This window comes from Megalobrama amblycephala, linkage group LG7 (assembly GCF_018812025.1).
Source record: "Megalobrama amblycephala isolate DHTTF-2021 linkage group LG7, ASM1881202v1, whole genome shotgun sequence".
Classification (NCBI taxonomy): Eukaryota; Metazoa; Chordata; class Actinopteri; order Cypriniformes; family Xenocyprididae; genus Megalobrama; species Megalobrama amblycephala.
In genome coordinates this window covers 24,513,170-24,541,119 of record NC_063050.1, presented here as the reverse complement: position 1 = coordinate 24,541,119, position 27,950 = coordinate 24,513,170, and the positions used below count along the sequence as shown (strand labels likewise).

The 27,950-nt window shown below is 39.4% G+C and overlaps 2 protein-coding genes across 2 annotated transcripts; one reads left to right on the top strand and one right to left on the bottom strand.

The window, feature by feature from the left end:
• Window positions 1–1,818: 1,818 nt before the first annotated feature.
• On the bottom strand, window positions 1,819–26,261 carry fam193a (family with sequence similarity 193 member A). The gene is made up of 23 exons (XM_048196687.1): window positions 25,938–26,261; window positions 23,172–23,240; window positions 22,661–22,900; window positions 20,685–20,854; window positions 20,369–20,536; window positions 19,247–19,478; window positions 19,005–19,129; window positions 18,766–18,913; window positions 18,575–18,649; window positions 18,405–18,482; window positions 15,273–15,391; window positions 14,840–15,082; window positions 13,465–13,597; window positions 13,192–13,335; window positions 11,984–12,250; window positions 11,417–11,630; window positions 9,536–9,760; window positions 9,154–9,436; window positions 8,782–8,968; window positions 4,363–4,593; window positions 3,359–4,199; window positions 3,173–3,254; window positions 1,819–2,817 (listed from the first exon to the last, which is right to left on the bottom strand). Exons 1-23 carry the CDS (start codon window positions 26,079–26,081, stop codon window positions 2,724–2,726), a joined length of 4,512 nt encoding a protein of 1,503 aa, XP_048052644.1. The 5' UTR covers window positions 26,082–26,261; the 3' UTR covers window positions 1,819–2,723.
• Window positions 4,588–8,881, top strand: LOC125272095. The gene is made up of 2 exons (XM_048196688.1): window positions 4,588–8,060; window positions 8,753–8,881. Exons 1-2 carry the CDS (start codon window positions 7,312–7,314, stop codon window positions 8,754–8,756), a joined length of 753 nt encoding a protein of 250 aa, XP_048052645.1. The 5' UTR covers window positions 4,588–7,311; the 3' UTR covers window positions 8,757–8,881.
• Window positions 26,262–27,950: the final 1,689 nt, after the last annotated feature.

Below are 27,950 nucleotides of genomic sequence, written 5' to 3'. Positions count from 1 at the left end.
ATGGTAGTGTAAACTATAACATAATACCCTTATATTATATAGGCTTTATACAAAATGTCACAAACAAACAGGTCTCATCGCATCCACTTGTGTTGTCAAAAGTGTTGACAGCAGTATGAACTGATGACAGTATGACTTATAATCAGCTAAATTAGCTAGTTCTTTGTATTGTTGCATATGCAACAGACATCAATTACTAAAATGAGCATAACTGATAATATGTTTAAACAGTTTTACACCATCATGCCATTCTAAATGATAAACCAGGCACTAATTTTATACTTGCTATTTAGAATGGTATGATGGTGTAAAATGTTTAAAAATTTTCAATAACTCAAATGAGATCATCTCTTCCAGAACAAGACAAGCAGCAGTTTCTCTAACCTGTTATATCTGTTCCTTTGTTACATGCTAGGTGGTAGGCGTTCCACCACAGCGAAAAAAGTTTTTTTGGCAGGAAGTGAAGAAAAAAAAAAAGCCCTACATAAAACAAAGTTTGATGATGACGGATAGTGACAAAAGTTCCCTCTCTGTGGGAGTCGCGAGTTTAGAAATAGTCTGTCAAGTGGTTTCGAAGATTAAAAATATACCCCCCTCCCATTTTAAAATGTGATTCCAATACATTTTTTGAAGAGTGAGGTAATCTACTTTTTGTTGCACTTTTGAAGTGAAAGCCAAAATCATGTAAATACTTATAAACACGCTGTCAAATTAAACACAGAATTACATCTAACTTCTGATCACTCACTTTTAACAAAATTAGTTTTAATTTTCGTATTAAAATTATTGTTCCACGAATTGGGTCACCACAATGCTAGGCAAAGTTTAGCTCAAATGAACCATATTGCACCAAAATTCCAGATAAACTTTAAATTGATCAGTACTTCTATCTCAACTTTAAATGATTCACCTTTGGAAGGCGATGATAGTCTTATAATCAAAAGTGAAAGAAAAACAACCTAATTATTATTATGTTTAATTAAAAATTACAAGCACTGTTTTTCCTTTGAAATAACGTGAAATTGAAAATCATGGGGGAAAAAAAGAAAAAAGAAACAATTGGAAAGTCTATTTTGATTTCATGTTGACTTTAACACACACCCTTCATGGAATGGCAGGGAGTTTTTTTTTATTTTTTTCTCCCTGTTTTTTCATATGAATCTGATGGAAATTCAAAAAAATGAAGACAGCAGCCAGGATAAATTTCACCTTTTATCTCAATAAGTATTCAGTATGGCACACTTACTTGAAATAAGTAGTGTTAAATGATAAAATCTGAAATTTTTATATTAAGGTTATTTTCACCTTAAACATACACTTACCTCTCAGCAGAAACAATAATACTGCCTAAACTGCGTCCAATAACGCTCATTGATTGGACTGGAAAAGATGGTTTTACTGATTAGTGAAAACACCAGCCTGAACCGGGATTGTACCTGCCACACCCTGGTAATAAGGTAAGAGGAAAGAAAACAAAGTAAAATAAACCTTAAACTATTCATAATGACTTCAAATTATCCAAAAATTGTGGATAGCTATCATTATCACTGTTAATATGGCTCAAGTATGCAGATGCAGCCAGTGTAAAACCGTAAACACTGACTGAAAATGGTTGTGGTGTTTCACACGCATTCGTTCTTACCAAAACGATGGGGACGGACCCGTCACAAGGTGCCAAGTCATGCAAATTAGGGGTGTTAGGTTGCTCCTTTTATGTTGATCTGCAGTCGGTTCTGTATTTCCCCTTCATTGGATAAGGTTAGGAATTTGGCTAAGTGTTATAAGATGCAGATGGAAAAAAGACAACTGACACAGAAATATCCTGCCACTCTACTGTATTCCATCTTTCAAAAAGAAAGACAAGATTTTAATATTACTTAACAATATGTTAAAAAGTAGCCAGTCCGGCTTCAGTGTTAATACAATATACACTCTATAACAGATTGATAGTGTGAGTATTGTTCTTTTCGATTCAATTCTGAAAGTATTCTGATACAAGCTTGGTACAAGTTGGAAAAAAAAGAAAAGAAAAAAGAAAAAGAAAAGAAAAGAAAATGGTAACTTGAACACAGTTGTTACACTGAACAATTTTAAATGGAACTGAGAAACCAATGTGAACATTGTCAAGTATTAGCCGTTCTCCTGATAAAGGGAGAGATAGGGGACAATGACGTGAAGCTGACCAGTCTGATTCTCTTGACAACGAGTTGTGAGGAAGTGCAGTGCTAGGTGCAAAGGTGAGCAAAGCCACAGTTGATTTGAATAAAAGGATCTTTTTTCATATTCATATTTTTTCTTTAAGCATGTCTTTTGCAGTGCCTTCGTCCAAATGTACATAAAGCCAGAGAAAACCCAGAACATGACACACAGACCTAATGGAAACGGCCCACTCACTGACAAAATGCACACACGCTTTTTAAAAAGAAGAAAAGGGAAACCAAAATAATAGGGATGAACTTAGAGTAGCATTTTGGAGTTGTTTTTTGACTTTGCTCTTTTTTTCTCTCCAGAAGTACTGCAGGAATATAAGCCCGTTTTGGGTGCTTTGCGGAACCCAGAGCAACAAGGACAAGGCAAGGCGGCATGGATAATGTAGACCAGAGGAGCAGTTGAAGCATAGCAGCACTGGGGTCAGCAGTGAGTCTGTAGAAACGTGGGAGAGAGAGAAGAAACCAGAGGAACGCTTATCGATTCCTGCCATTGTCTCTTAAAAGGAAGACCCATTAGTGGGCAGCAAACGTGGCCTTCTTCAAGCTAAAATTGGACCAGTTGATGGACAACCTCTGCCTCGTCTGTCGCGCAGAGTCCAAACAGAACCTGCAAAAAAGAGTGAAGAATAAATTAATTGGGGAACAAAAGGTCATGAATGTTGGAGATCACATTTACCATTGTTTAGCGAAATTCCGAATGGCAAAATCCGGTAATTCCAAAATGAATTCCGCATGACAGGGTGTTTCGCTTGAGGGCGTCTGCAAAGTTCCCAATGCAGATTTCACTCCTGTTCAAGTTGGTCACGTGAATAAGCTACACTGACCAGCAGAAAGCTGCCTGGTTTCAAAGTGTCTACTGCTTAAGCAGAGCTATCGCTATTAACAATGGGCCTGTTTTTGCGCGTGAAATTTCGCTAATGTGACCACACTTCAAAATAATACTGAGTACTACCAAGCGTTACCTTTTGAAATATTCCACCTCACGTTCGGTCTCGTCCATGTCTACGCTGTCCAAATCAATGTCTTTGGGCAAAAATACATCATCTGTTGGACAATAAGAGAATTCTGACTTGTTCAAAAGTGGACAAATTATAAAATATTCTTTGTAATATTTATCTTCAGACAATCTGGCAGTTTAAAACACTCACCTATTGAGTTATTCATCTTGTCCACTTTTTTCTTCTTATTCTTCTTGGCTTTGCTTTTGGGCTGAGGGGATTCGTTGTTTGAGACTTTGCCATTCTGCTGAGGAGGGTCTAAAGTTGAAGATTCGATAACGGGAGAGTTCCTCTCATCTTTCCCTCCATTCTGTGGCTTTTTCCCATTAGTCCTCTCTTCCCTCTTGATCTCGGTCACTGACTCATCTGAAGCTCTCTGCTTGGCTTTGGCGTCAGTTTGAGGGCTGGCCGCATTCCCAGCTTTGGGAGGCTCTGGAGCTTTGGAGGTCTCGGCTGGCCTCTTTGTGGCCTCACCGTTGGTTTTGGAGCCATTTGTTTGCTGTTTGGGTTTGACCTTGGTATGGGAGGACTCTGGGTGGGAGGAAGTGCCATTCTGAAGGGCAGGAGACTCCGAAGGTCTCTCTTTGCAAGTCTTTGGGCTTGGCTGTTGCGATAGGCCGTTCTTCCCATCGGTAGGTGATTCAGGTTCTAGACGAGGCTCCTTATGACCGAGACGGATGAGACTGTGCAGTAGCTGTGTTTTGCCGTTCTGGATGTTCTTTTCTAAAACGCTCTGTGCTGTTTGCTGAAGAGGCTGAGGGCTGTTTGTTGTTGGAACGAGAGAAGGATTTTCAGACTTGGTCACCTCCTTGGATTTATTGTCTTTCTTTTTCTTCTTAGATGCTCGCAACTGCTGCATTTCCTGCAGACGGAGCAGCTCCTGCTTCAGTGCCGCCTCCTCCTCCTGCTGCTGCCTTCTCTGTTCTTTTAGAAGTTGCTGCTGCTCCTCCAGTTCCCGAGCCTCTGCCTCTAGACGGGCTTTTTCCTCCAGCTGCACCCAAACAAACCCCCAGGTAGTTAATCTCATGACACCCTCCAAAATATAAATATATATATATATCAGAACAGTAGTATTGCATTTTTAATGTATTTTTGCATAAATTAATAGATACAGACAAAAGAGCATGATGTCAAATTACAAAAAATGAGTTTACCTTCTTCTGTTTATGACGGGCACGTTTGGCTGCTTTGGAGCTGGTGGCAGGTTTGTTGTCTGCGCTGTTGATGAACTGTAGCAAGTCCTCTACCTTGCGATGGTCTTCCACCCCATCCCGCTCCAGCAGCAATTCTTCCTTCTTAGGCTGTTCCTCTTTCCTCTTTGTGAGCCTGAGTCGCAACTTCTCCCGCATCTCTGCATAGTTCCTGCTGGTGGGTGCGGCAGGAGGCTACAAACCACAAACAACATGAGTTTGGTTAGTTTATTTATGACACTTGACACTTTCTATGGTAAATGCTTAACATGAACTGCATGCACAAATATTCCATTAATAGGGGTTGATTTACATGAGCACCGGAGAATGCAAAACTGATTGGATCAGTACATGCTCTTATATCTTGCACCAATCGGACAATGTGAACACCACACACACTGATCAAAAAGCTCTGATAACACCTCAAAGTAACTGACTATAACTGAAATAGAGCTGGCTGTTCTGATGTATACAGTGGGTATGGGTATAAAATTGTTGACTAGAAGAGATATTACTGTACTGTGGTAGATGTATTAAATTAAATTATAATTCCCATTATGTTCCAATTCTTGCAAATACAGATTCAAAGCCAATTACTGGTCGATTATGTTATGGTCGATAACCGATAAATGGCACATTAATATTCTTTACTATTTTCTAAATCCCTGAACAACTAAATCCTTATTTGTCACATGTATGTTCTGTTTTAGTTTCATATTCACTTAGCTCCTAGTTAGTTTCCTTGTTTGTTAATTAGTTTCCATAGTTCCCAATTCCACACGCCTGTCCACGCTGATTACTCCCCATGTATTTAAGCCATGAGTTCCTTAATTCTTTGTCTGGTATTGTCAACATCAGTATTAACATAGTTGTTTTCTGTATCTCCAATGATCTCCTGCAATTTTCCGTTGTGGATTTACTGATTTATTGTTCCTGAATTCCCTCCGTCATGCGCTTTATACTAGTGATGTTCGATTCTTGAACGAATCGTTCTTTTGAGCCGGTTCTCAGGAAGTAACCAGTCGAGCCGGTTCACTAATCAAACTGAATCTATCTTTAGCTCCGGGTTGATGACGCAAGACGCACAGCCGTAGTAGCTCGTCCGACTCAAAGGGTGCTTCTCAAATGAAAGGCTGCATCCTACAAAGGCTGCATAGCTCGGCTGTCACGTCATCAAACGTTGCTGAAGGCCAGCTCACTCGGAAGGATCCTTAAAAGGCAGTCTTAGTTTCGCGTCCTTCGTTCAGCTGAATTTGAAGGATGCATGGGATGTATCCTTCGCGTCCTTCAATCACCCACAATCCTTTGTACACAATCCAATTCACGAAAATAAACTGACGGAAAAAGAGTAGGTATTGAGCTTGTCTGAATTTATTATGAAATGCAAGACAAAAATAATGTTTTCAGACAAAGCATAGATGTTATACTTTGATTTGGTGTACATTACTCACTTGCCAAAACACTCAACTGCACAAAAACACTCAACTGCCAATAATGTAAGCCACCGGGAGACTGCAGACGGCTATGATTCACTGTACTGCATTAACAGAAAGCCAGATAATATAAAGATTTGTAATAAAAAGTGTTTTTCCAAAATTAAGTTTCATTAGAATTTCTGTGCCGTGACGGTGGGGGCGGGAACATAAGTGACGTAGCCACGCAAAACTTAATAGACCATCTCATTCATGCATTTAAAGCTGAGGAGGACCCGAGCCTTTAATCCTCTGAAGGACTGAACAAGGAATGACGCAGCCTTCCATTCAAGAAGCACCCAAAAAGAACCGAATGAGGCGGTTCAACCAACTGTCAAAGTTTCCCGAGGATTACAGAGGACTCAAAAAGAACCGAATGAGCCAGTCCAACTGACTGTCAAAGTTTGCCGAGGACTACAGGGTCGTCTGATGAGCGAGTTGACGATACAATGCTGAGGCAGATACTGGAAATATGCTTATTATAACTACTGTTATTAAATAACATTTTATTAGCTGCAAAAAACTTTGTTGAGAGATATAAATTTTACAATGGTTTATTGTACATGCAGATTATAATTTATAAGTTGAGCAAAATCAATGAGTTTATAAAATTGGTTTATTTCCGCGTTTGTGCATCAAATGTTGTAGTTGCAAATCTTATCCAAGATGTAGGCTACTCAATATTGGTTAGTCATATCTGACATCAAGGTTCCACAAATGAAACTGACCACAAACTCTATTAACCAAGTGAATGAAAAGCAATAATCAGCAATATGCATTCACACAAATGACTTTATTTGAATGTTTCATTGATAAAACTGAGTTGTTAGAAAAGAAATGCATAGTGACATCATTGCATGATGACGTCAGGAACCTATGAATTAGCTTTCTGAACCGATTCATTGAGCCAAACTGTCCGAAAAGAACCGGTTCGCTGAAATCAATCAGAATTTGCAACACTACTTCATACAGCCACCAGCCGTGACAGAATACCAGACCCTCAAAATGAGTAAAGGAAGATGGACTTACCAGCAGTCCAGCTGCTCTGTTTGGAGCAGCAATTGCTCGAGGAACACACCCAAGGATTTTAGAACTGGCATGCCACACAAACTTTCCTGATCATTCTCTGTGCATCTTCTTTTACACTAGCTTGAATTAATGCACAAAAGCACCTCTGCACGGTGTCAGTCCTTGGGGAAACTTTGCCACGTTTGTGCAGAGGGTGCTGGTGAACAATGTATCAGTGTTCACCATCAGCCTTGAGGAGGACATCACCAGCCCCACTCCGGACACAGAGCCTGCCGTGATGCATGAGCCAGCGCCAGAGAAAAGGACTGAGCCAACCATCGGCCTGGAGCCCGAGCACCACTGTGTGTCTGATTAGTTGCGAGAGCCTGCTACATCATGTGCCGCCGTGGGACTGCTAGTAGAGCTCGAGGGAATGGATGTAGACCCCACCCACACTCCCACTGCTGAGGGGGAGCTGCTGCTGATCTCTGGTGGCTATTTGGTTTTGGAAGAGGATATTTCCCTTATTCTCCCATCCCCACTGGTTCCGCCCAGCTCCAAGTCACCTGCGTCTCTACTGGTTCTGTACAGCTCGAAGTCCACTGTCTCCAGAGATCCCAGCCAGCCTCCCTCTCTCACCTCCTCTTCTAAAGCCAACCAGCCCGTTGGCCCTGCCTCCGTTGGTACCCATCAGCACCTCACTGGTTTACTCCACTTTGTTCCACGGATCCGCCTAGGGTCTCCTGGTCTCCAGCTCCGCACGGTCAAATGGATCCCCTGGCTCCACCTCCAGCCACTGATCCCATCACTCCACCCCGGCCCGTCGACCTATCTGCTCTGCCTTGGCTCCTCTCTCCCTTGTCTACACCAAAGGCCATCGTCCTTACGGCTACACCGGGCTCCCTCGTCTCTCCGGCTCGGCCTTGGTCAGACGTCACTCTGCCTGAGCCATGGTCGAGCTCCACTTCCATATGACTTGTCTCAGTCAGTCATTCCTCTGGTGTCGACAGCAAGCCTCCTCCATGGCTCCTCCCTCCCTCGACACCGTCATGGGCCTTTGTCCTGCCTGGCTCCTAGTTCCTCCCACCATCATCACCACCCTGGTTTCTCCCACTGTCACCTGCACTTGTCTCCTGCCCTTCACCTGTTCCACAGCCTCCTCTGCGTCTTACAGCGTCAACTGTAAGTTCTGTTTTAGTTTTGGTTTCACTCTGTTCCTGTTTGTTTTCCTTAGTTCCTATTTAGTTTCCCTGTTAATTCATTTTCATAGCCCCTAATTCCACACACCTGTTCTTTTTCATGCTGATTACTCCCCATGTATTTAAGCCCTGAATTTTCCTTCCTTCTTTGTCTGGTATTGTCAACGTCAGTATTAATGTGGTTGTGTTTTTTGTATTCTTCAGCAATTTTTCTGTTGTGGATTTAGTGATTTATTGTTCCTGAAAGTCATGTGCTTTATACAGCCACCAGCCGTGACAATATTTTTAAATATATAGATAAAACACTAAAAACTAAAACCAACTGTTTTAAATACTACAGATGACTGCAGGCATCACAGCATTATAATGTACTGTACGAAAAATGGATTTTCATTTTGAGATTTGCTAAAGATTATATTTAACACTAATTAATTTAAAGCTGTTTTTAAAAGATCAACTTTGAGTGTTAGATGACAGCAAACATAATTTAAATGTAAAAATAGTAAAATGAGCAAAGACAATTAAATATCCAAAACTGGATGATATACTATATAATCAAATATCAACAGATACGATTAAAAAAAAAAAAAGCTTGAATATCAGCTGACCACCAAAATATGACATATTTTATAAATATTAAGTTATTTTGTAATATATTACTAATTATTATATTAGGTGAAAGACAAGTGAGAGTTTTTCCATACCCCTCCGTGACCGAAGAATTCACAGTAGCAGCAGTCACAGTACTTTCCTTCCTTCTGATTGGTTGAGGTGGAGGTGGATGAACTGTGCTCCGAGCTGCTGTCATCATCTTGGCTCTCCTCTCCTTCATATGGCTGGTGCTCATAGCCTCCATTCCCTTCACAGCGATGACCCTCACAGTCTGGATCACTGACAAAAACATGCCAACTGTGAGTATATGGACTCAATACCAGCTCATATTCCAGTTTCTTTATTAAATATTTAAAGCATGACATGGCATAGAAATTACAACAGCTTGTCTTATGTTTTTTGGATGGTGGGACAGCAGGAACATCATACAGAAAGCATATAAATACCATAAATGATGGACTGACCTGCACACGCTATTTGGGCCACTGACTAAACCATCAACAGTGGCGGTTGGCTGCTCACCAGATGACAAGCACAGACCCTGATGGACATCCATGAAGCCTGGAGTCTGATTTACAGTCTTTGGGTAGGACTGGGTGCCTATACTTGGTAGATGTGTGTTGGGGGAAGAAGGGTGTGAGGTTCCGCTGAGAGGGGGGAGAGACGAGAGACTGGTGGGACTATTCCTAGGAGCAACAGGAGTGGGATGTCTATGGTCCTCTTTACCTAAATTATGGAAAACTTCATCTACAAAAAAGAAAATAGGAGGAAAATAAGCAAATGAAAGCAAAAATTCAAACTTAAGACTCATGATGGGTCATTTAGAAGCGTGGAAGTGATTATTACTCGACTGGACAGTGGTGGCGGCACTGGAGACAGAGGTGGTGGCAGAGGAAGTGGACATCACCACTTCACTGGCCTCCATGAAGGCATCTTGGTAGTTGAAGAGACACTTTTTCTTGGCGCCGTTCTTCCTCTCTTTGCCATCTGGGGCAGTATGGGGGTTGACAGTGGGGTCCAAACTGGAGGAGAGAAGGGGCACGTCGGGAAGGGGAGGACCCAGCATGTCACCTTTGAAAGGGAGAAGAGTTTCAGTGGGGTCATAGATACTAAAGACAATAAAAGCCACTTAACACATCTTTTTGGTAACGTAGTGACCATTTAAATGCATTTAAATATATGTAAGTATATAAAATATTAATAAATAAAAATCTGCACTGAACAACTAGTTGTTACTACAGTGAGGTCACCCTCTTTTGGACACAGACAGCTTGTCTGAGGTGTGGTGCTAGCAAATTTCATTTTGACTCATTCACAATTTTGATCTCTCTCCAACAGTTTTCCACCACAAGCCTTGCGGTCTCGGGGAAACCCATCAATTATGGTCCGGGGACAGCACACAGTTTAAAAGCACAAGCTTAATGAGAAGAACCATAACACGCCTCCTATGTGGACGACATTTTGCTAATGATGGCTGGGCAATTACATTACATATCTCAACGTTAATATTACTTTTGTCCAAAATGAGCTCCCCCTAACAGTTAAAAACCTTTGTAGTTTCTAGTTCATGGCTTCAAAAATTCTTAACACTATATCATTCTCATGTGACTCTTGCATCCCATATATATTTTTAGGGGTTAAGAATTTAGAAAATGAAAATGATTTCATGCATTCATTTGGTTATGGCTGTTCTGGTATAAATTTTGACCGGATTAAGGGGATTGACTCCGATGTTGTAACTGCATACAACACAATCATGATAATTCAAGCTTAATTCTCAGTTATTTTAGTCAAGTATCTGAATTAAATTTCAGATCTTGGTCCTCTATGTATGTTTGTGCTTAATTTCTTTTAAAGCCACACATAACTGACCAGGTTTGAAGCCCTTATTTTAGCACTGTACAATTGACAGGCAAGTAGGCAGTTATTTGCAATTGTCTGGGACATATTACTGTTAGAACTACAAATGTGATCTGGTCAAATGCGTTTTCTATTACACCCCAAAAAATAAAGGTTCCAAAAGGGAACTCCTCGCAGCAATGACATAGAAGAACCATTTTTGGTTCCTCAAAGAAAGTTTCAGAGAACAGTTCTTAATTTTAAAAATTTGAAGAATGTTGTTCCAATCTCAAAGAAAATTTTGTGCATTGCAAAGGTTCCATTGATGTTAAAGGTTCTTTATGGAACCGTAGATGCCAATACAAATCCTTTACTTTAAAGTAGGCATGAAAATAAAATTCCGATTGTCTTTCCTTTTTTTATTGCGTATCAGAATGAAACAGCTCCTTGAATGAAAAAAAAAAAAAAAAAAAAAAAAAATGTAGGACAGGACTTGACTTTGTCCATCATGAATTGATTGGATTGTTGGATCATTGTTGTTTGCTAAATGCAGCGATCTCATGCCAGTTACAGATTGTTGGAAGGGATGGATAACAGGCCAGTCCTCACGCAGGTGCTCACATCATTAAACAAGAGAAGTCAATAGTAGTGTAGGGGAAGTTAATTTCATGGCGATTTTAAGAGTGTACCTCTGAATGTAGTCTGAATGAGCTGATCACCAGACACAGATAATACCAGATCTAAATGGAGCCTTTCAATGGTTTAAAATATCTGAATTACTCTTAGAGGTTCAAACTCCCCACACTAAAAATTCAAAGTGCATTTTGGTTTTACAATTATCTACTTTGATGTGTGCAAAACATTTTTAAAATGGCCTGGGAAACTGACCAGGTAATGGCTCCTGAAGCAGCACAGAAGGGTTCCAGTTCTTCATAATGTGCGTGTCCCAGAGGTTCTCTAGTTTGAGCGAGGGGCATGGCAAAGAGCCGTTCCAGTCCCCCGCCGTGCTGAAGCAGCTCTGGTAGACATGCTCCGGTAGGGTGGGGTTGAAAACTTGCTGCTTTCCGCCTGTGTGACTGGATGTGGGGGTGGGAGGGAGAGTCTAGAGAAGATGATGTGGAGAGAGTTAGGATCATTACATGAAAAATTCATCAATGAATGTCCTTTTAAAATGATTTACCATGAAATTCAGTGATAAGGATAATGAAACTGTTACAGAAAAATTCATAGTGGCATTACGTCATTGCTTGATAAGCAATAGTCAGTGATGTGGAAAGGGACATGCCCAGTAGGAAGTGAAATTTTGCACCTGTGCCTCTTTTTAAGATTATGATTTTTGATACATGTCAGCCCCCTTGTGGCTGGAAAAATAATAATACATCCACTAAGCACCTACAACCCACGCAACACTCAATGGAAAACTGGGAATTTCCTGTGCATGTGAGTGTGTCGAACCTTGCTGTGTGTGAGCGGAGGCGTGGAGTAGAGGGTGGGCAGCAGTGGTCTGGGCAGGTGGGACAGGTTGTGTAAGGGGAGATGGCCGTGTATGTGAGGATAGAGGTGGAGGGCAGGGTGGGCTGGTGTCTTCTCTGAGAAGAACTGGTGACCCCCTGTGTGCAGCCTGCTGGTAGGCAGACAGGTGGAGCTCAGGCTGGAGGTGCTACCATCCCCGGTGCCCTGATTACACACATGACACTCGCATGGATGCTGTACCTGATCCATCTAAACAAACAAAACAAAAAAAAAAGGAGAAAGAGGTCTTTTTTTTTTTTGGAATCATTTACTGCAATACCTGCAAATGCAATCCACTCAAACCAATGGTCTCTGACATTATAATGTTGCTGCATAAAGATACTCTGCCAAAAACGAACAAAACATCCGTTTGGTTTTGATTATCTCCATCGCGGCCACGCTCACGTGACTGCAGTTCTACATCATGAAAGTTAATTATTTGCATGCTTGTTAAAGCCATAACAGTTTAAACTTCTGATATATGGTTTTCTGAGCACACACATCCGAAGCACGCACACAGAAAGCTGGCTGTCAGACGGCACGTCCTAAAAGAGTATTAAACTGATTTCTCTTGCGTCTTATTACACTTAAACTATCAAATACACACAAGGTTATGTCAAAAACACAAAGTTCACATAAACACAGTCGGTTATGTCTGTGAACGTAAACAGCAGAGAAAGAAATCGCATGTGCACATTAGATCTGTATTTTAAAGTGACAGAAGCGTATTATAGAGTGCCTACTGCTGCATACGCTGTTAACCAAACAACAAAAGAAAAACAGAAAAATCACTCACTGCTCTTGATTGAATAACTTTAGTAGCTTTAATAAGAATACATTTCTTACTTGAATGCTGCTGTTAAAATTCTCTGGCGAGGAGATAACATGGTGGACTGTGTACAGCTCACTCAGGGTAGGAGCTAAGCTAATAGGGCAGATTCCAACATCAGTAGAGTAGGAGAAAATCTGGAACCGCTTGTTTGGAGAGACTGTTTATGATTATGGGGATTATAAAAAAGGAGTGGGTGGATTTTTACCATAACAGGCTGGTTGTTTACACACACTGTGGACACTCATCTGTGTTCAAACACCTTATAAAAGTGAATTTTGCATAAAAGGTCCCCTTTAAAGCATCTTTTCCTAAGCTCTACCTGTGTATGCGGATATGATGGAGGCGGACAGTCATTTTTCCCTCCAGAGAGCAGTGACTCTTGGCCTGGAGGCTCCCCACCACATTCCCTCTCCCCCTCATCACCTTCAGAGGAACTGCTGCTGCTGCTGCTGCCCCGTGAAGACTGGGAGAACGAGAGAGGAGTGCTTATAACCACTGTGCAAATTCAAATGTCAAATTTTTCCAGTTGACAAATGTTTATTGTACATTGTAGGCGGCAACAACAGATGTCAGATGATCAGCTGCCACCTACTTTATCTTTAAGGGTCATGCTCTCTTCCCCTCCACTGAGCTGGCTGTGGATTCCATTAATGCTGGCCACCACCGAAGGGTCTTCATACCCGCTCAGAGGGTAGATGGCAGACAACGGAGGCACTTCGTCATCGCTGGGGTAGAAAAAGCAGAAGAAAGCAAGCAAAAGAAATATAATGACTCAGCCTCTGGACTTGTGATGTAATAAAATCTGATGACACTGATGAAAATGAAAAACAGAAACTGAGTGAGCTTAGCAGGAAAGTACATTATGAAGTCACTGAAATCATAATACAGTAATGACTATAATAATTGGAACTTGCCTGATCTGACCCATATCTGATTTTGCAATACTGTAGATAGGAGACATATTACTACAAATTACAACTCAAAAAAAAAAAAAAAAAAAAAATCCCAAGCTTATATTTTAGCATTATCCACGTAAAAACCATTGACAGCTCATAAAACTATTACAAAATACAGCCATAAAGAAAGCAGACAATGAACAACCAGCAAATGACAAGTGAACTGAGATGATTATTTCACTGTCCTTGAAACTGCATTTTTTACATTTATATAAACTATCGTTCAAATGTTTGGGGTCTGTAATTTATTTAAGAAATTAACACTTATTCAGAAAGGATGCATTCAACTGATCAAATGTGAGGAATTTTACATTGTCATAATTGTATATTACAGACAAACAGCATGGTTATTTACTCAAAGTTTTTAATCAAATTTGGGGTTTCATAATTGTTCATTTTGGCTGCAGATGAAACCAACACAATTCAAACAGGAAACCTTGAAAATCAAGATTAAAATCAGTGTGTTCTGCATTGCCCTAATCAGGCCCACTGCATTAATAAATAATACTTTATCCAGTATTCTGAATGTGAGTGTACTGTCTGAAATGAATGCAGTGAGAAAAAATGTCCTTGCATATTTCTTGTTGTGTGAACAATGTTGTTTGATTCACAAAAAGTGACTTATCAGCTGGTTCCTTTAATGAATCATTCAAAAAGACTTCAAGTTAAAATCAGTCTGAAAAAAAATCTTTTACTGAATGGATCTGTCAGAGCAGTTACTAAATCAACATTTGACTAACTTACTGAACTTTAAGTTGTCATTACTGTCAGAGATGTCCATCTCAAAATTAAGCAAGTTAAGTGTACTTAAGGGTCATGAAAATTTTTAGTATCAGTACTGACTGATTGTTCATATAGCAATGTGTAGTTAATGGCACATTTGTAATAAACGGTAATTTCATAAAAGAAAAAAAGGACAGACGCTTACATCACTATGTTCAAAGTTTTAAGTGTCCAAGTAATCCGCTACATTTTAAATTAAGGAGAAAGCATAAAACAGTTTTAACTTACAAAGTGGTGGTGCCATCCTGTGGCAGGATGAGGCGTGGGTGCTGCTGGATGGTGATGGGAGAGCCTGGGGCCGAGCCGGACCCTGAGCTGCCCGATGACATGCTCGGGGGATGGACCTCCGACAGGTAGTCCCGGGGAGGCTCTGCCTGCAAGGGCAGCTTTAGATGAAGGTCCTCTGCCATGGGAGCATCCATGATGCCACAGGTGAGGATGTGAGACAGGCTGCAGTCGTCACAGGTGCATCTATATGTAAATATATTACCTTTATTATGAGGCACTGAGGCTAACAATATACAACAACAGTGAGGGCAAGGATACTCAAAGGACAAAAGGACCAAAAGGTTTTATTTTTTCCACTGGCATTTTTAAATATGGCAGCAAGGAAGATTTATTACATATACAAATAATTGTATTGAATAAAATTGAAAAGTACCTCCGTCTGTAGTTGCAGTTAGGACAGTCTGGGATACTTAGTCTGGAGGACAGCATGTGTTTCACTGTGTCTGTGAACTTACTGTCACCACCAAGAGACTTTTTACTGTTCAGTAGAAACTGCAATCACAATATTAAAACAATGATTGCTGATTTTTAAGGCATATATCATATATAATATAACATATGTGCTGATAACCGAGAAATGGCTCTGAACAGCTATTTTTACAAAGAAAACCTCAAGATATAGATATATACCACACACACTACTGTTCAAAAGTTAAGCTGTTTTCTATTTTAAATTTATTTCAAAATGTAATTTACTCCTGTTGTTCCAGCTGAATTTTTTAGTCTTCAGTGTCACATAATCCTTCAGAAATCATTCTAATATGTTGCTCAAGAAACATTTATTATCTATGTTGAAAACAGCTGTGTTGCTTAATATTTTTGTGGTGCATTTTTTTTTTTTTTACAGCGATACATTTTTTTTCCCAGGATTCTTTGATGAATATAAAGTTCCAAAGATCATTTATTTGAAACAGATATCATTTGTAATGAATTTGTATGAATATCTTTACTGTCATTTTTGATCAATGTAATGCATCCTTGCTGAAACTATTAAAGGGTTAGTTTACCCAAAAATGAAAATTCTGTCATTATTACTCACCCTCATGTCGTTCCACACCTGTAAGACCTTCATTAATCTTCAGAACACAAATTAAAATATTTTAGTTGAAATCTGATGGCTCCGTGAGGCCTGCATAGGGAGCAATGACATTTCCTCTCTCAAGATCCATAAAGGTACTAAAAACATATTTAAATCGGTTCATGTGAGTACAGTGGTTCAATATTAATATTATAAAGTGACGAGAATATTTTTGGAGAGCCAAAAAAAACCCCAAAATAACGACTTATTTAGTGATGGCCGATTTCAAAACAATGCTTCAGGAAGCATCGGAGCACAATGAATCAGTGTATCGAATCTGCTGTTCGGAGCGCTAAAGTCACGTGATTTCAGCCGTTGGCAGTTTGACGCGATCCGAATCATGATTTGATACACTGATTCATTGTGCTCCGATGCTTCATGAAGCAGTGTTTTGAAATTGGCCATCACTAAATAAGTCGTTATTTGGCGCACCAAAAATATTCTCGTCGCTTTATAATATTAATATTGAACCACTGTACTCACATGAACTGATTTAAATATGTTTTTAGTACCTTTATGGATCTTGAGAGAGGAAATGTCATTGCTCCCTATGCAGGCCTCACGGAGCCATCGGATTTCAACTAAAATATCTTAATTTGTGTTCAGAAGATTAACAAAGTACTTACGGGTGTGGAACGGCATGAGGGTAAGTAATAAATGACAGAATTTTCATTTTTGGGTGAAGTAACCCTTTAAACTACTTTTGAATGATAGTGTATATTTTTAACACAAGACACATATAAAAGAGTATACAAGGCTAGACAAAGAGAAAAGCTTGTGCTCATTTAATATGTAATAAATAAATAAAACAAACATTCAGTGCTGTTTTTAATCAGATTTTATAATCACCATCATCCATCTACAGTGGCCCAGTAGCGCACAACATAATGAAATTTAAACAGAAAACAAAAGTTAACAACAACACAACACAAATGTCCTATATACAGTATGTGATGACTTGTGATGGGTTTGCATTAAAACACTTATTCATCTGCTACTTATTGACGTGTGAAGCTCCTCTTTAATAACGCGGTGCATAGTCTCTTTTTAATTAAGTGCTGTTAGAGTTGAGTGAGCCAATGTTTTAATGGAGGGTCTTATGATCTAACAAAATCGAAACGTATTTATTTATCTAAATGTTTTTATCCGTGCGTCACCTATCAATGACATCATGCCTGTGTTATCCTTGATTTCCGGTTTTATTTGTAGAAACCATGGAAACACCATAGACACTTTAATATATTATACATTTTAATACACAAGGGAACAACTGTTTGGATACATTTATAGACAGAAAACTAATCATTGTTGTATAGCTCAACACATTTAGTCTTATTGCTTAAATCTTGTTTTTCTTGATTATATTAATATGATATTCTAATCTTGATCTAGCTTACTGCAGTGAGTGTCTCACAGCAGCCGTTGAGCGAACGCACAGAGTAACGTTATAACATCATTTTTAACACACTCAAATGTATCTAATGTGATATACAGCGCTGTGTTACCCCACATACGCTTGACAGGAAGAAGCGGAAGCAGCGACTGTGACATAATAAAAGTTCCGATGCTCTAGAGGCGTGTGTCGTTTGTCCCTTATTAGCAATCGCTCCAGCAGCCTCGTTCTGCTTCCACAGCACTCGACACTGCTCTGCTTCATACTACAGTAATGTTAATAATCTCATCCATGAGAATGATTTCTGCACAAGTCCCGACTGATTCTTTCCCCCCGGCTGTGAGGTGAAGACTACGTCTCCCATGATTCCGCGCTCATCTGAGCATCATCAAGCTACGCCTTTGTTTTGCATAGTCAACCTCTAGTGGCGAAAAATTACATGTTGTACCTTTAAACAGCACTTAAAAATAGCTATAAACGACTTGGCTAATTTCAAAAGCAATTGGCTTGCGGCTTGTTTCTGATGTGTTAAAGTTACATTTGCGAAATATACTTTTCGTTTTGTTGTGCACTACTGAGCTACCGTATTCATCAAAATTATGAGCTGGAAGTAAGCTCTGAAAGCAGTCTGTCAGGAATGCTAAAAAAGCTTAGCGAACAGGCCATTACCAATAGAAAAGTACTTAGTTATGCATTTGAAAGATAGGAAGCTAAGGTAGAGAGCAAATCAGGTAATTACTTTATAATCATTGTTGTAGCTAGCATTCAGACATTCAGTACTTCTCTTTGCCTTTGAATGCATGTACGCCTTGAATCTAAGGCTAGAGTGCCATTTTATAAATGGGCAATTTTCATGTTAATCCGGAATACATTCATTCAATAATTCCATTAGTTGTCAAGAATGCACTGTACGTGCAGACTGTAATTTAAGTGCACTTGCCTCAACAACCTTTTTTATTCTCAATAAGAGAATAAAATAAAGGGTCAGAATAGAATAAAAGGGTCAATCAGACAAGGTTTGGAGGAAATCTTACCTGCTCTTCAAAAAATCTTTTCTGTTTGAAGATCTCTGCATCTTCTTTGAGCATCCGCTGCTTAGTTCTTAAAGACATCTTTAAAAATGGAGAAACTTATGTAACACCACTCAATCTTTTCATGTATGAAAATGAATAACGCATAAGGAGTGACTTGTGCTGCAACTTACATTTCTATTAATTAAAGACTTATGTGGTTCTGTCCTTTGATTTGTGAGATTTTGACCTTCAACTTTAAAAAGCAACTGCAAAACAGGCAAAACTGGTATTAGATGCAACATCAGCCTTGAGAGCCACAAATGATTACTTAGTCCAGTAAGACTACTTTCACATTACAAGCACTTAGGTGAATGAAATATACCTGCTCATCAACATAGTCATCAATCCTCTTCTCACACTCTAGCCATTCGAGAGCTACTGCACTCATCTCCTGGTCCAGATGGTGGTATCTCTCCAGGAGTGTACGGTACATATCCTCACTGTATGAATCATGGGATGTCGTGCCCTGCCTATTAACCAAAATCACAACAATGACATCCTATACAGACATGTATATTCATAAGAATGATAAAGTTTTAACTGATTCACTGAAGACCATACCTGAGCTGGGCCACTAAGGCAGGTAGACTGTTGTGCAGGATGGGTTCAGAGAACACCAAGTTCTCAAAAAGGTGCTTATTGTGGAGCTCCCATGTCACTTGGAACTTCTGCAAATGTTCGTTCTCCTGGAGAGGAAGAATAGGGCTAGTAGTTGGTCATACTGATGGTTGTGCTTTAAACAGATTATTGTTATTCACACTCGTGTATATGGATGCATGTATAATATGGTTGCATCAACACACCAGGGTGAGCAGGAAGCTGCTGATGGTGCGGGCCGCCTGGCAGAGCGCGTTGTACTCCTCTAGCAGCAGTGAGATGAACTGGTGGGCCTGAGGAGGCCCTTGAGCCGCAGCACCGGGTGCCTTTGAGCCTGTGGACAGGTGCTTGAGTAAACGCACTTTCATCTCTAAGACGTACTCCCTTGCCTGCTGTTCCAAACGCTGGTACAACTGGTAGGGATCCTTCTCACAAAGCCTAAATAAAGAGAAGGCAAGGTGAGGCTTCAGGGAAAGAAATTAGAGATTCCAAGTGTCGTCCAGTGGAATAATTAATGTGTTGTTATTTATTACATAGGATGAGCAGATTCACGACATAACTTTTCAATTTAACATAATATATTCAGTCTTCAGTGTCACATGATCCTTCAGAAATCATTCCAATATGCTGATTTGGTGCTGAAGAAACATTTCTTATTAAGTAATATTGAAAACGGTTGTGCTGCTTAATATTTTTGTGGAAAACGTAATACACTTTTTCAGGATTCTTTGATGAATAGAGTAAAAAAGGACAGCATTTATAGGAAATTGAACTCTTATAAATGCCTTTTACTGTCAATCATGAGTCCCATCTGAGTAAGTGTTCATTTTCAAAATTTAAAACTGAAAAAAAAAAAAAAAAAAATCTTACTGACTCCAAACTTTTGAAAGGTACTGCATGTAGTATGTAGTGCGAATGTAGTTTTAGTGATCTATTTTTTTCCTGGAACACTATACATAAAATGACCCCATTACCTGAGAAATATCACTGAAATAAGTAATCTGAGAAATCACACTTGTCTCTGTGTTCAGCCCTAGGCTGTGTAAACAGCATGAGGAACTTGTTTTTTAACCAATCAGCTCTGCCTGCGAATCATTTTTGTGTGTTTGCGTTTGCTGACATTGGAGAGAGCATGTGTGGCTGTTATTAGCAAAATAGTGGAAGCTGAAATCACTTAAAGTGCCTTTCCGATGGCACGCACAAGTTTTAGCAACTCTGATGGTTGTCTCAATTTGGTACTGCTAGACAGACTGGTTTTGGCTCAATCCTTTTTATATATCCAATTATATATTTTGAGGTTCTTAGGAGAGTTTCAATCTCAAAAATACCTGTCAACGAGTTCCTTCATGCTCTCTTTGTCCCGATCTAGAGGCTGATCCTGATCATCAGCCAGTGGAGTCCCAGTCTGACGGTAAATGCACCGGACCAGGTATCTGACCTCAGACCAGTGATTCTGCAGTTGCTGTGACTCCCGCTCTGACTCAGCCGTGATCTCCCTGACCAAAGAAACCACAACCAAACCATTTTAGATTAAGAAATACACACAATTACTTAAACTGATCGGTCAAACAACAGACTAAGTGAACACTGCATGGTTATGAATAAGCTGATCCCACAACATATTTAAAAAAAATCAAAACATACCTCCGCTCATAACAGGCCTCACAGCTACACACTGTGTCTGTGGTGAGGGGAGAGCCAAGATCTGGACCAGGCAGTGTAGGAGCACCAACTGTCAGTCTCCCTCCGGGCCCCAAGGGCTCCTGGGACAAACCGCCATTACCCACCGGCATGTGCAATAAGAAGTCCTGATTCTGAAGAAGAACAAGAAAAGAATTAGGTACCACCAATTATTTCTTTATGCGATTTACACATGCATAAACTCCTCCTGGCAAAACTTGCGGCTACTCCCAACTACAGTTGCTTTTGGAAAAAAAAAAGACACTCGAGGTGGCAAGAACATTATAAAATTATAAACAGTGCTCAACATTAACTGCTTGTCTGGGGCAAGTGAAAGAAAATTATACTTGTCTGATCAGACAAATAGCTTGATTAAAACGTCAATTACGACAACAACGAACAACTAGGGAAATAACGAACGTTTGGTGAACAAACATTTGTGGGAAAGAGCGATTCTGAATTTCTTACAACTATTTAAATTGAATTTAAAAATTTTGAATTTCAGCAAAAAGATGTCAATTGGTAAAAATTGACAATTCAACTATTAGAAAGTTAAATGTCATGTGTTTGGATTCAGATTTCCAAAACTCAAAACAACATGTCATAGGAAATAAGGAGTTATAATAAGCAACCAGTACATACTTTAAAGTCTAAATACAGCTTCAAAAACTGTGGGTTGCAGCCCTCGGTGGGCAGCAGAGGTATTGCAGGAGGGCCATGCAGTTCTGGTTGCACCTGTCCTCCAAATCCCCTGAGCTCTAACAAGGTAATAGTGTGTCTCTGCTAATCCAATCTCACCTTAAATTGACATCTATACAGCCAGACATCAAATCTTTAATGGGTCATTCCCACAGCATGCATTTTTGCATTAAACTGAATGAAGTCATAAACTTTAAATGAAGTCAACTGGGGGTACCATAGAGCCTTGTGTCTCAGAAGTTTGGGAAACTTAGCTCTAAAAACATCTTTATCAAAAACATGTCAACAGAAAAACAGTACATATACCTGCCTGTGAAATCAATGCGGAGTGAAAATGAAACTACTAGGTCTCTTACCAAAACAATATAACATGGGATGTTAGTGGTAACACACAGCTGTCTTCATCACAGGTGCAAAGGGTAAAAAGTGTATCTTACATTATTATGAGAAGTATCGGTCTTAAACGTTTTGATAAAAATAATGCTTGAAGATACTTTTTTTTTTTTTTTCCTTCATCCTGCCCTAACAGTCATCTTAAGGCAGGAACACACCAAGCCGACAGCAACGAACTAGTGGCGACAAAAGCAGACTGCGGGGTTGGCTCATGTCAACAGCATCTGGGTCCAAAGTTGCCCTGACACACCAAACCAACGCTCGACAGCCAAATAGCACATCCGCTCTGCGCCTGCGTAAGATGAAATGCCTTTCTGTACCAGCAGGTGGCAGTAGCTGAACAGCTAATCAGAATGATCAGATGGCCCGACGGACTGACGAGCTCCGACGCCGATGTCGAATCGGCCGAAAAAAGCCAACGAGGACCAACTTCAGCCGACGGTGCAGAACACACTGAGAAAACTTAGTCGGCAGACTAATAAAATCTGCCCGACAAGCTAAAATGTCATACAAAAATGGGGTTTACTAAGATAAATCAAGTAATATTTGGCTGGTCATGTGATCTCAACATGAGACAGCTCCATCCATGTAATATTATGCTTATCTTTCCTTATTTAAAATATGACTGGAGAGATATTATTTGCTTTAGGGGTAAACCTTTTTTAATGAGGGAAAAATACTGAGTGAATCAACAATTCTTTCAAATTATTAACAACACTGCTCTGACTGAGCTGAAAATGAGCATGTTAATTTTAGGAATTCAGACTCATTATTTGCCCAATTATGTTTTTTTTTAAGACTAGAGGCAAAGGAGAAACATGCAAGTGTTGAAGGAAAGAGAAACGTACCAACAGAGACTGGTCGAGGGAGGGCTGACGATCGTCCTTCTCCACGGTGCGTTTGCAGTCAGAGCAGACATAGAGAGGTAACTGAAGGGCGCTGGAAGATTTGGGTGACTGGGCTGCACCATTCTGACTGGATCCTCCAATATCCTGGGAAATGGTGTCCTTGCGCTCGCTGCGACACAGCAGGCAACGGTCACCAGGGGTGTAGGGGGCCCTCTGGTTCACCCCGAAAGTGAACGGGGTCTGCGTAAGAGACAGAAAAACAGATCAACTGTGAGATAGCAGCTCTCCTTTCTGAAAGAAACGTAAAATGCCCATACGTAATATTCTCAAATTGCACTAATGGCCATCCAGAAATCAATGCTTCAACACTCTAGAAGACTATAATAACGCTTCAAAACAGTAACTCAACTTACACTTGAACAGACTTTCAGGAAATCACAGCTGTGCTACCGCACAGAGGAAATGCAAATGCGGCAGAACACTGTTGCAAAGTGAGAGATTTGCCTGTTACCTGAAGGACTCCAGAGAAGTCAGCGTTTACTGGCCCTTCTGAAAACTGTGGAGCGCCATTCAATGGGACCTAAAGAGAAAGCCGGTGATAAATCAACTCATTCCAGGCTCAAGGTTATAAACTTATTACAATAATGTAATTACATACACTATGTTGTTTACGACTTCAGCTCCAAGCTAAAAGAGTGCCATCTGAATGCACTGCTTCTAGCAGTCAAAACGCAAGAAAAAATCCTTTTGCAACACCATACAGCAGAGTTAAATCTCCACTGGATAGAGGCTGACCCCGAATGAACCCCTGACAGTAGAAGAACACCTATTTTTATATAATAATTCTGTGGATGAGATGCTATATATGAGGAAAGTATTAGTTCTACATGTACAGGTCCTCTCAACTGATAGGTCACAACACAAAATGGATTGCGGGTCTTATGATGGAACAGTGGACAAAAATGCAGAATAAAATGCAACTAATGAAACAATCATCCATACATAGAACAAAATAAGAGAAAATGCTTTCGTTGATGTTAAAACTATGATATTTTGACGCAAATTCATCTGTCACTTGGTAGACGCTAGACAAATTAGGCAGGTGCCAACATGGACAGATGGCATGACATGCCATGAACTATGCAAAACAAAAGAAAATAAAAACTTGAATACATTAAAAGAGGATGAATATTATTTGTACAGACCAAAATTTGCATCATGTAGAGAATTACTGGTACGAAACCATCAAAACATGGCATTTACAAATAATAATAAACTTTCAATAACATTTTTTTTTTTTTTTTTTTTTAAGGTTGTTGTCGCTGGGTCCTGAAATAAAACTGCAGAAGTATTTCATTTCCTGTGTTCCAGCTGTCAAATATTGTAATTTAAATATGGCAGTCAAGACAATGCAGCTATTCAGATAATTTCCTAATAAACCTAAATAAACACATTAAATAATTTTAAATCTGCAAAAGCTCACAAATAATGTCACAGATGTTGTATGTGGCTATTAAAAGAATCCTCATTTTTTATTTAGAATAAACAGCAGGTTATCAGCTATTCAATAAATCAATGCTTGTGACAATACAGACAGCTAAGGCCACAATATAAAACTGCAAAAAATTAAAATGCTTTAAAGCTGATCAGTGACATTTTTCCATGGTAAAGTGCTTCCTCAAATCTCAGCTTAATATGCAGATACAACAACATTTCCTAAGCCAATTGTTGTTAGATTAGTCAAATGACTAATGGCAATGAGCAGACCAACAGACACACTCGCTTAACCGATAGCCGTCTGTCCAACCAATGGCAGTGTTTAGGAAATCAGTTTGAGAAAAAAGAAATTACACACTTCAGCTTTAACCAAAATTGCTAGTTTTATCAGGAACAGGAGGAAAATGTGATGTCTTGAGCATGTGCTTAGTTAAACGCAAAAATGTCTCAATAATTCAACAACAACCTGCCAACAAGCTCTGTACAGAAGATTACAAAACAGCTTCACCTGAGTTAACCCGAGGTTATCTGGCTGTGTTATTCATGACAAAATATTGCAATAAATAATTCATATAAGACCTAAACTCATAAGAGAACATGTCATTAGTCAGAAATCATAGACAGTTTGACCTCCTCTCAAAGTTTTTACCTCTGGACGCTGAAATCCTATTAGCTGAAATCTGTTACTGTATATGCAAGCAAAAGAGCCATGATTCAGTCCAGTAATGAAATGGTCTCTTTTGCTTGCTTATGTCAACACAGACTGATACACTTGTTAAGCTACAGATGTGGTTTCCTTGGAAACAGAGACATACCACCAGAAAGAATAAGTCTCTGACAAAGCCCTGAACACTGGACCCTGTGCTGTAAGAGGCCTATTCATTCCCTGACACTTCTCAGGCTGGACAGCATGAATACACAACTGAAACGAGAGGAAAGCAGCTGATAAATTGAGGTAAGTTTGTATATGTCAATGGATATGGTATATACTAAGAGTTTACTGTGCTAAGTGACAATATATCGCATTACTTTTATGTCTAAATCACAAACTTTGTAGGAGTCTCAATTTAAAACCACCGACATACATACTAAAGGATTTGTTGACATTTACGGTTGAATATTTTCAAGCACTTCCGGTTTGGTCATACTTGACACTACTGCTTCAGTTCAGAAAAGCAATTATTACCTCCACTGTTTAATAACGCAATACATAGAGTTTTAAATAGATAACATGTGCTGAAAAGAATAAGTAAAGAAACGTGTAAGAGAATATTTTGATCTTGAACGACAAAAATAAAACGGTGGACTTTAGCATTGGGTCTGTCTATAGAGACATGGTTACATTACTGTGGACTGCGGTTCATAAACGGTAACATGTTCAGCCTCAAGAATACATTTACTAATATTTATCTAGGAAGGTTGATAAAATCATATGCTTATTGAAATACACCTGTGAACACATCAGCTAAACCGGGGAGCGCTTGACAAGTTAGCTTCACATCACTCCGAGCGACACAAATCACTCAAACCTCCACATCCGCGACATAAACTCGCTCTAAATATGCTTTTCACACGTCTTCACATTTTCTTCCCATGTTTCGATGATCAGACCAGGAAATGCTTAAGATTAAAGCTCTAGATCAGTGAAGCTCAGCTCAGGCTCCATGTAAAAGTGAAATCAGCTACAGGAGCTTCTCTTAGGCCTCCAATATCACTGAATGCGGACTAAACTACACCACATGCACCATCAACCTCCCCGCATGCCCTAGCTGCCGCTCACCTCTCCGTTGAGGCTGGGGATGGTGCTCGGGTCTCCGTGCGCAGTGCTGCTGGAGGGTGTTGGCGGAGCTCCGGCCTTCCCTGCGCCGCCGCCCCGCTTATTCTTCCTGCGCTTCGCTCCGCGTTTGGCGTCTGTAGGACTCATTTCTACACACGAAATACACAGACAGCGTTCCGTCCACAAACAGCAGGGTCTCTGGTGCAATGCCAGGCTCTGACGCTGCGGATACGGGTAAAATGTAGCTGTATTTGAGAGATATAATTTAAGAGCCTGCCAATCTGCTCACAGTATAGCAGACTTCAAATTCCAATATGGCCGACCCAACAGGAATTGGCCAATGGCGTTTACGACATGACGTAATAGCGTATAGTGCGCTTGGGGCTTATGGGAAATTGAGTTTTAAGAGGACGGGGCCACGTATTTTTATTATTATTATTATTATTATTATTATTATTATTATTATTATTATTATTATTATTATTATTTATTTATTTATTTATTTATTTATTTTTTATTAGTATTAATGTGTCTGTGTTGGTGCTGAAATATTGTTTAAAAAAATTCTTGTGTATGTGAGTGTAAATGGCAAATAAAGCTCTTTGTTATTCTGATTTTGCTCTTTTTTAAGTTCTCTCTCACCTCTTACAGTGTTTTACATGTGCGTTATTTTTATTATTGATATTTTCGTTTTCTTGCTAATACTAATGCTGTCCGACGAGGATTTTTTTTATTACTACAGCAGGTAATCGTAGTAGTCATTTTTAGCCATTTGATGGCGATAATGAGCTAACTTGCGTTGCTATAGCTATAGCAGGTGAAATCCAGTTTAGAGGTTATTCGCAACCAGACTAATCAGAATCCCATATGTTTTGTTTTGTTTTTTTACATTTATAAAATATAAATATTCATTTTTTTTACATTACAGTCTGTTAAGCCTACAGATTGTTCAACTGATGCCCTCATCTGTTATCTGTGTCACCCATAATGAAAACCATTAAAATGAATGATTTATTGATTGCAATGCAGCTTGTCTAAAGACTCCAAATGTTGTGTATTTATTTATTGTTTGTTTATGAATGTAATTCCGATAATAATTTTAGAAAATATATTTAAAATGAAAAATTATCGATGTAGCCTATAAAAAAACGGGTTAATATCACTTTTGTAGACTTTTTTATAACAATAGGCTACTTCTGTATTATTTTGTTATTTAAAAAAGACACATACAGCTTAGAGTTGCAATTTTAATTAGGTCTATAGCTTAATGTTACAAGCCGGGGGAAAATAGATGAAAAGTAGGATATAACAGGTGTTGTGCCGTGCCGAATTCCTACCCCCGCCAAATTATTACCCCCCTAGTATTGGTAGTTTCCTTTCGAGTCGGTCTCTCGGCACTGTGTCACTGAAAGGTAGTTCAGAGGAAGCTTTTGGCTGCAAGTAGACACGCACTCGTCGTTACAGGACATCGAAGGCAGCAAAAAAGCATTAGGCCTACACAGTGCTCAGCGTTAATGAGTACACCCCCTTTGAAAAGTAACGTTTTAAACAATATCTCAGTGAACACAAAAACAATTTCCAAAATGTTGACAAGACTAACTTTAATATAACATCTGTTTAACTTATAACATAAAAGTAAGGTTAATAATATAACTTAGAGAACAACATTTTTAGTTTTACTCAAATTAGGGTGATGCAAAAATGAGTACACCCCACTGAAAGTCTCTGGAGAAAAGTTAAATTTTAGACTATCTAATTTAACAAGAATTCAACCACAGGTGAGTCTAATTATTCATTACAAAGGTGTCCAGCAGACAGTTGACTATAAAAGGGTGTTAAAACCCCTTCCTATTTCATGCTGTCAGCAATGGCACCACATGGAAGAGAAATGTCACAAGACCTGAGAAAGAAAATAATTTCTTTACACCAGAAAGGTGAAGGCTACTAGAAGATCAGCAAAGCCTTACTTATCAGTTAGAATACTGTAGCAAAAGTGGTACAAAAATTTTAAAAAGA

Coding starts and splice junctions, on each gene's coding strand:
- fam193a (XM_048196687.1), bottom strand. CDS start 26,081: ATGAGTCCTACAGACGCCAAACGCGGAGCGAAGCGCAGGAAGAATAAG. Junction 20,855..22,660: donor CCCTCGACCAGTCTCTGTTG/GTACGTTTCTCT, acceptor GTTCTTCTTCAG/AATCAGGACTTCTTATTGCA. Junction 9,761..11,416: donor GCTTCAGGAGCCATTACCTG/GTCAGTTTCCCA, acceptor TCCCTTTCAAAG/GTGACATGCTGGGTCCTCCC.
- LOC125272095 (XM_048196688.1), top strand. CDS start 7,312: ATGGATGTAGACCCCACCCACACTCCCACTGCTGAGGGGGAGCTGCTG.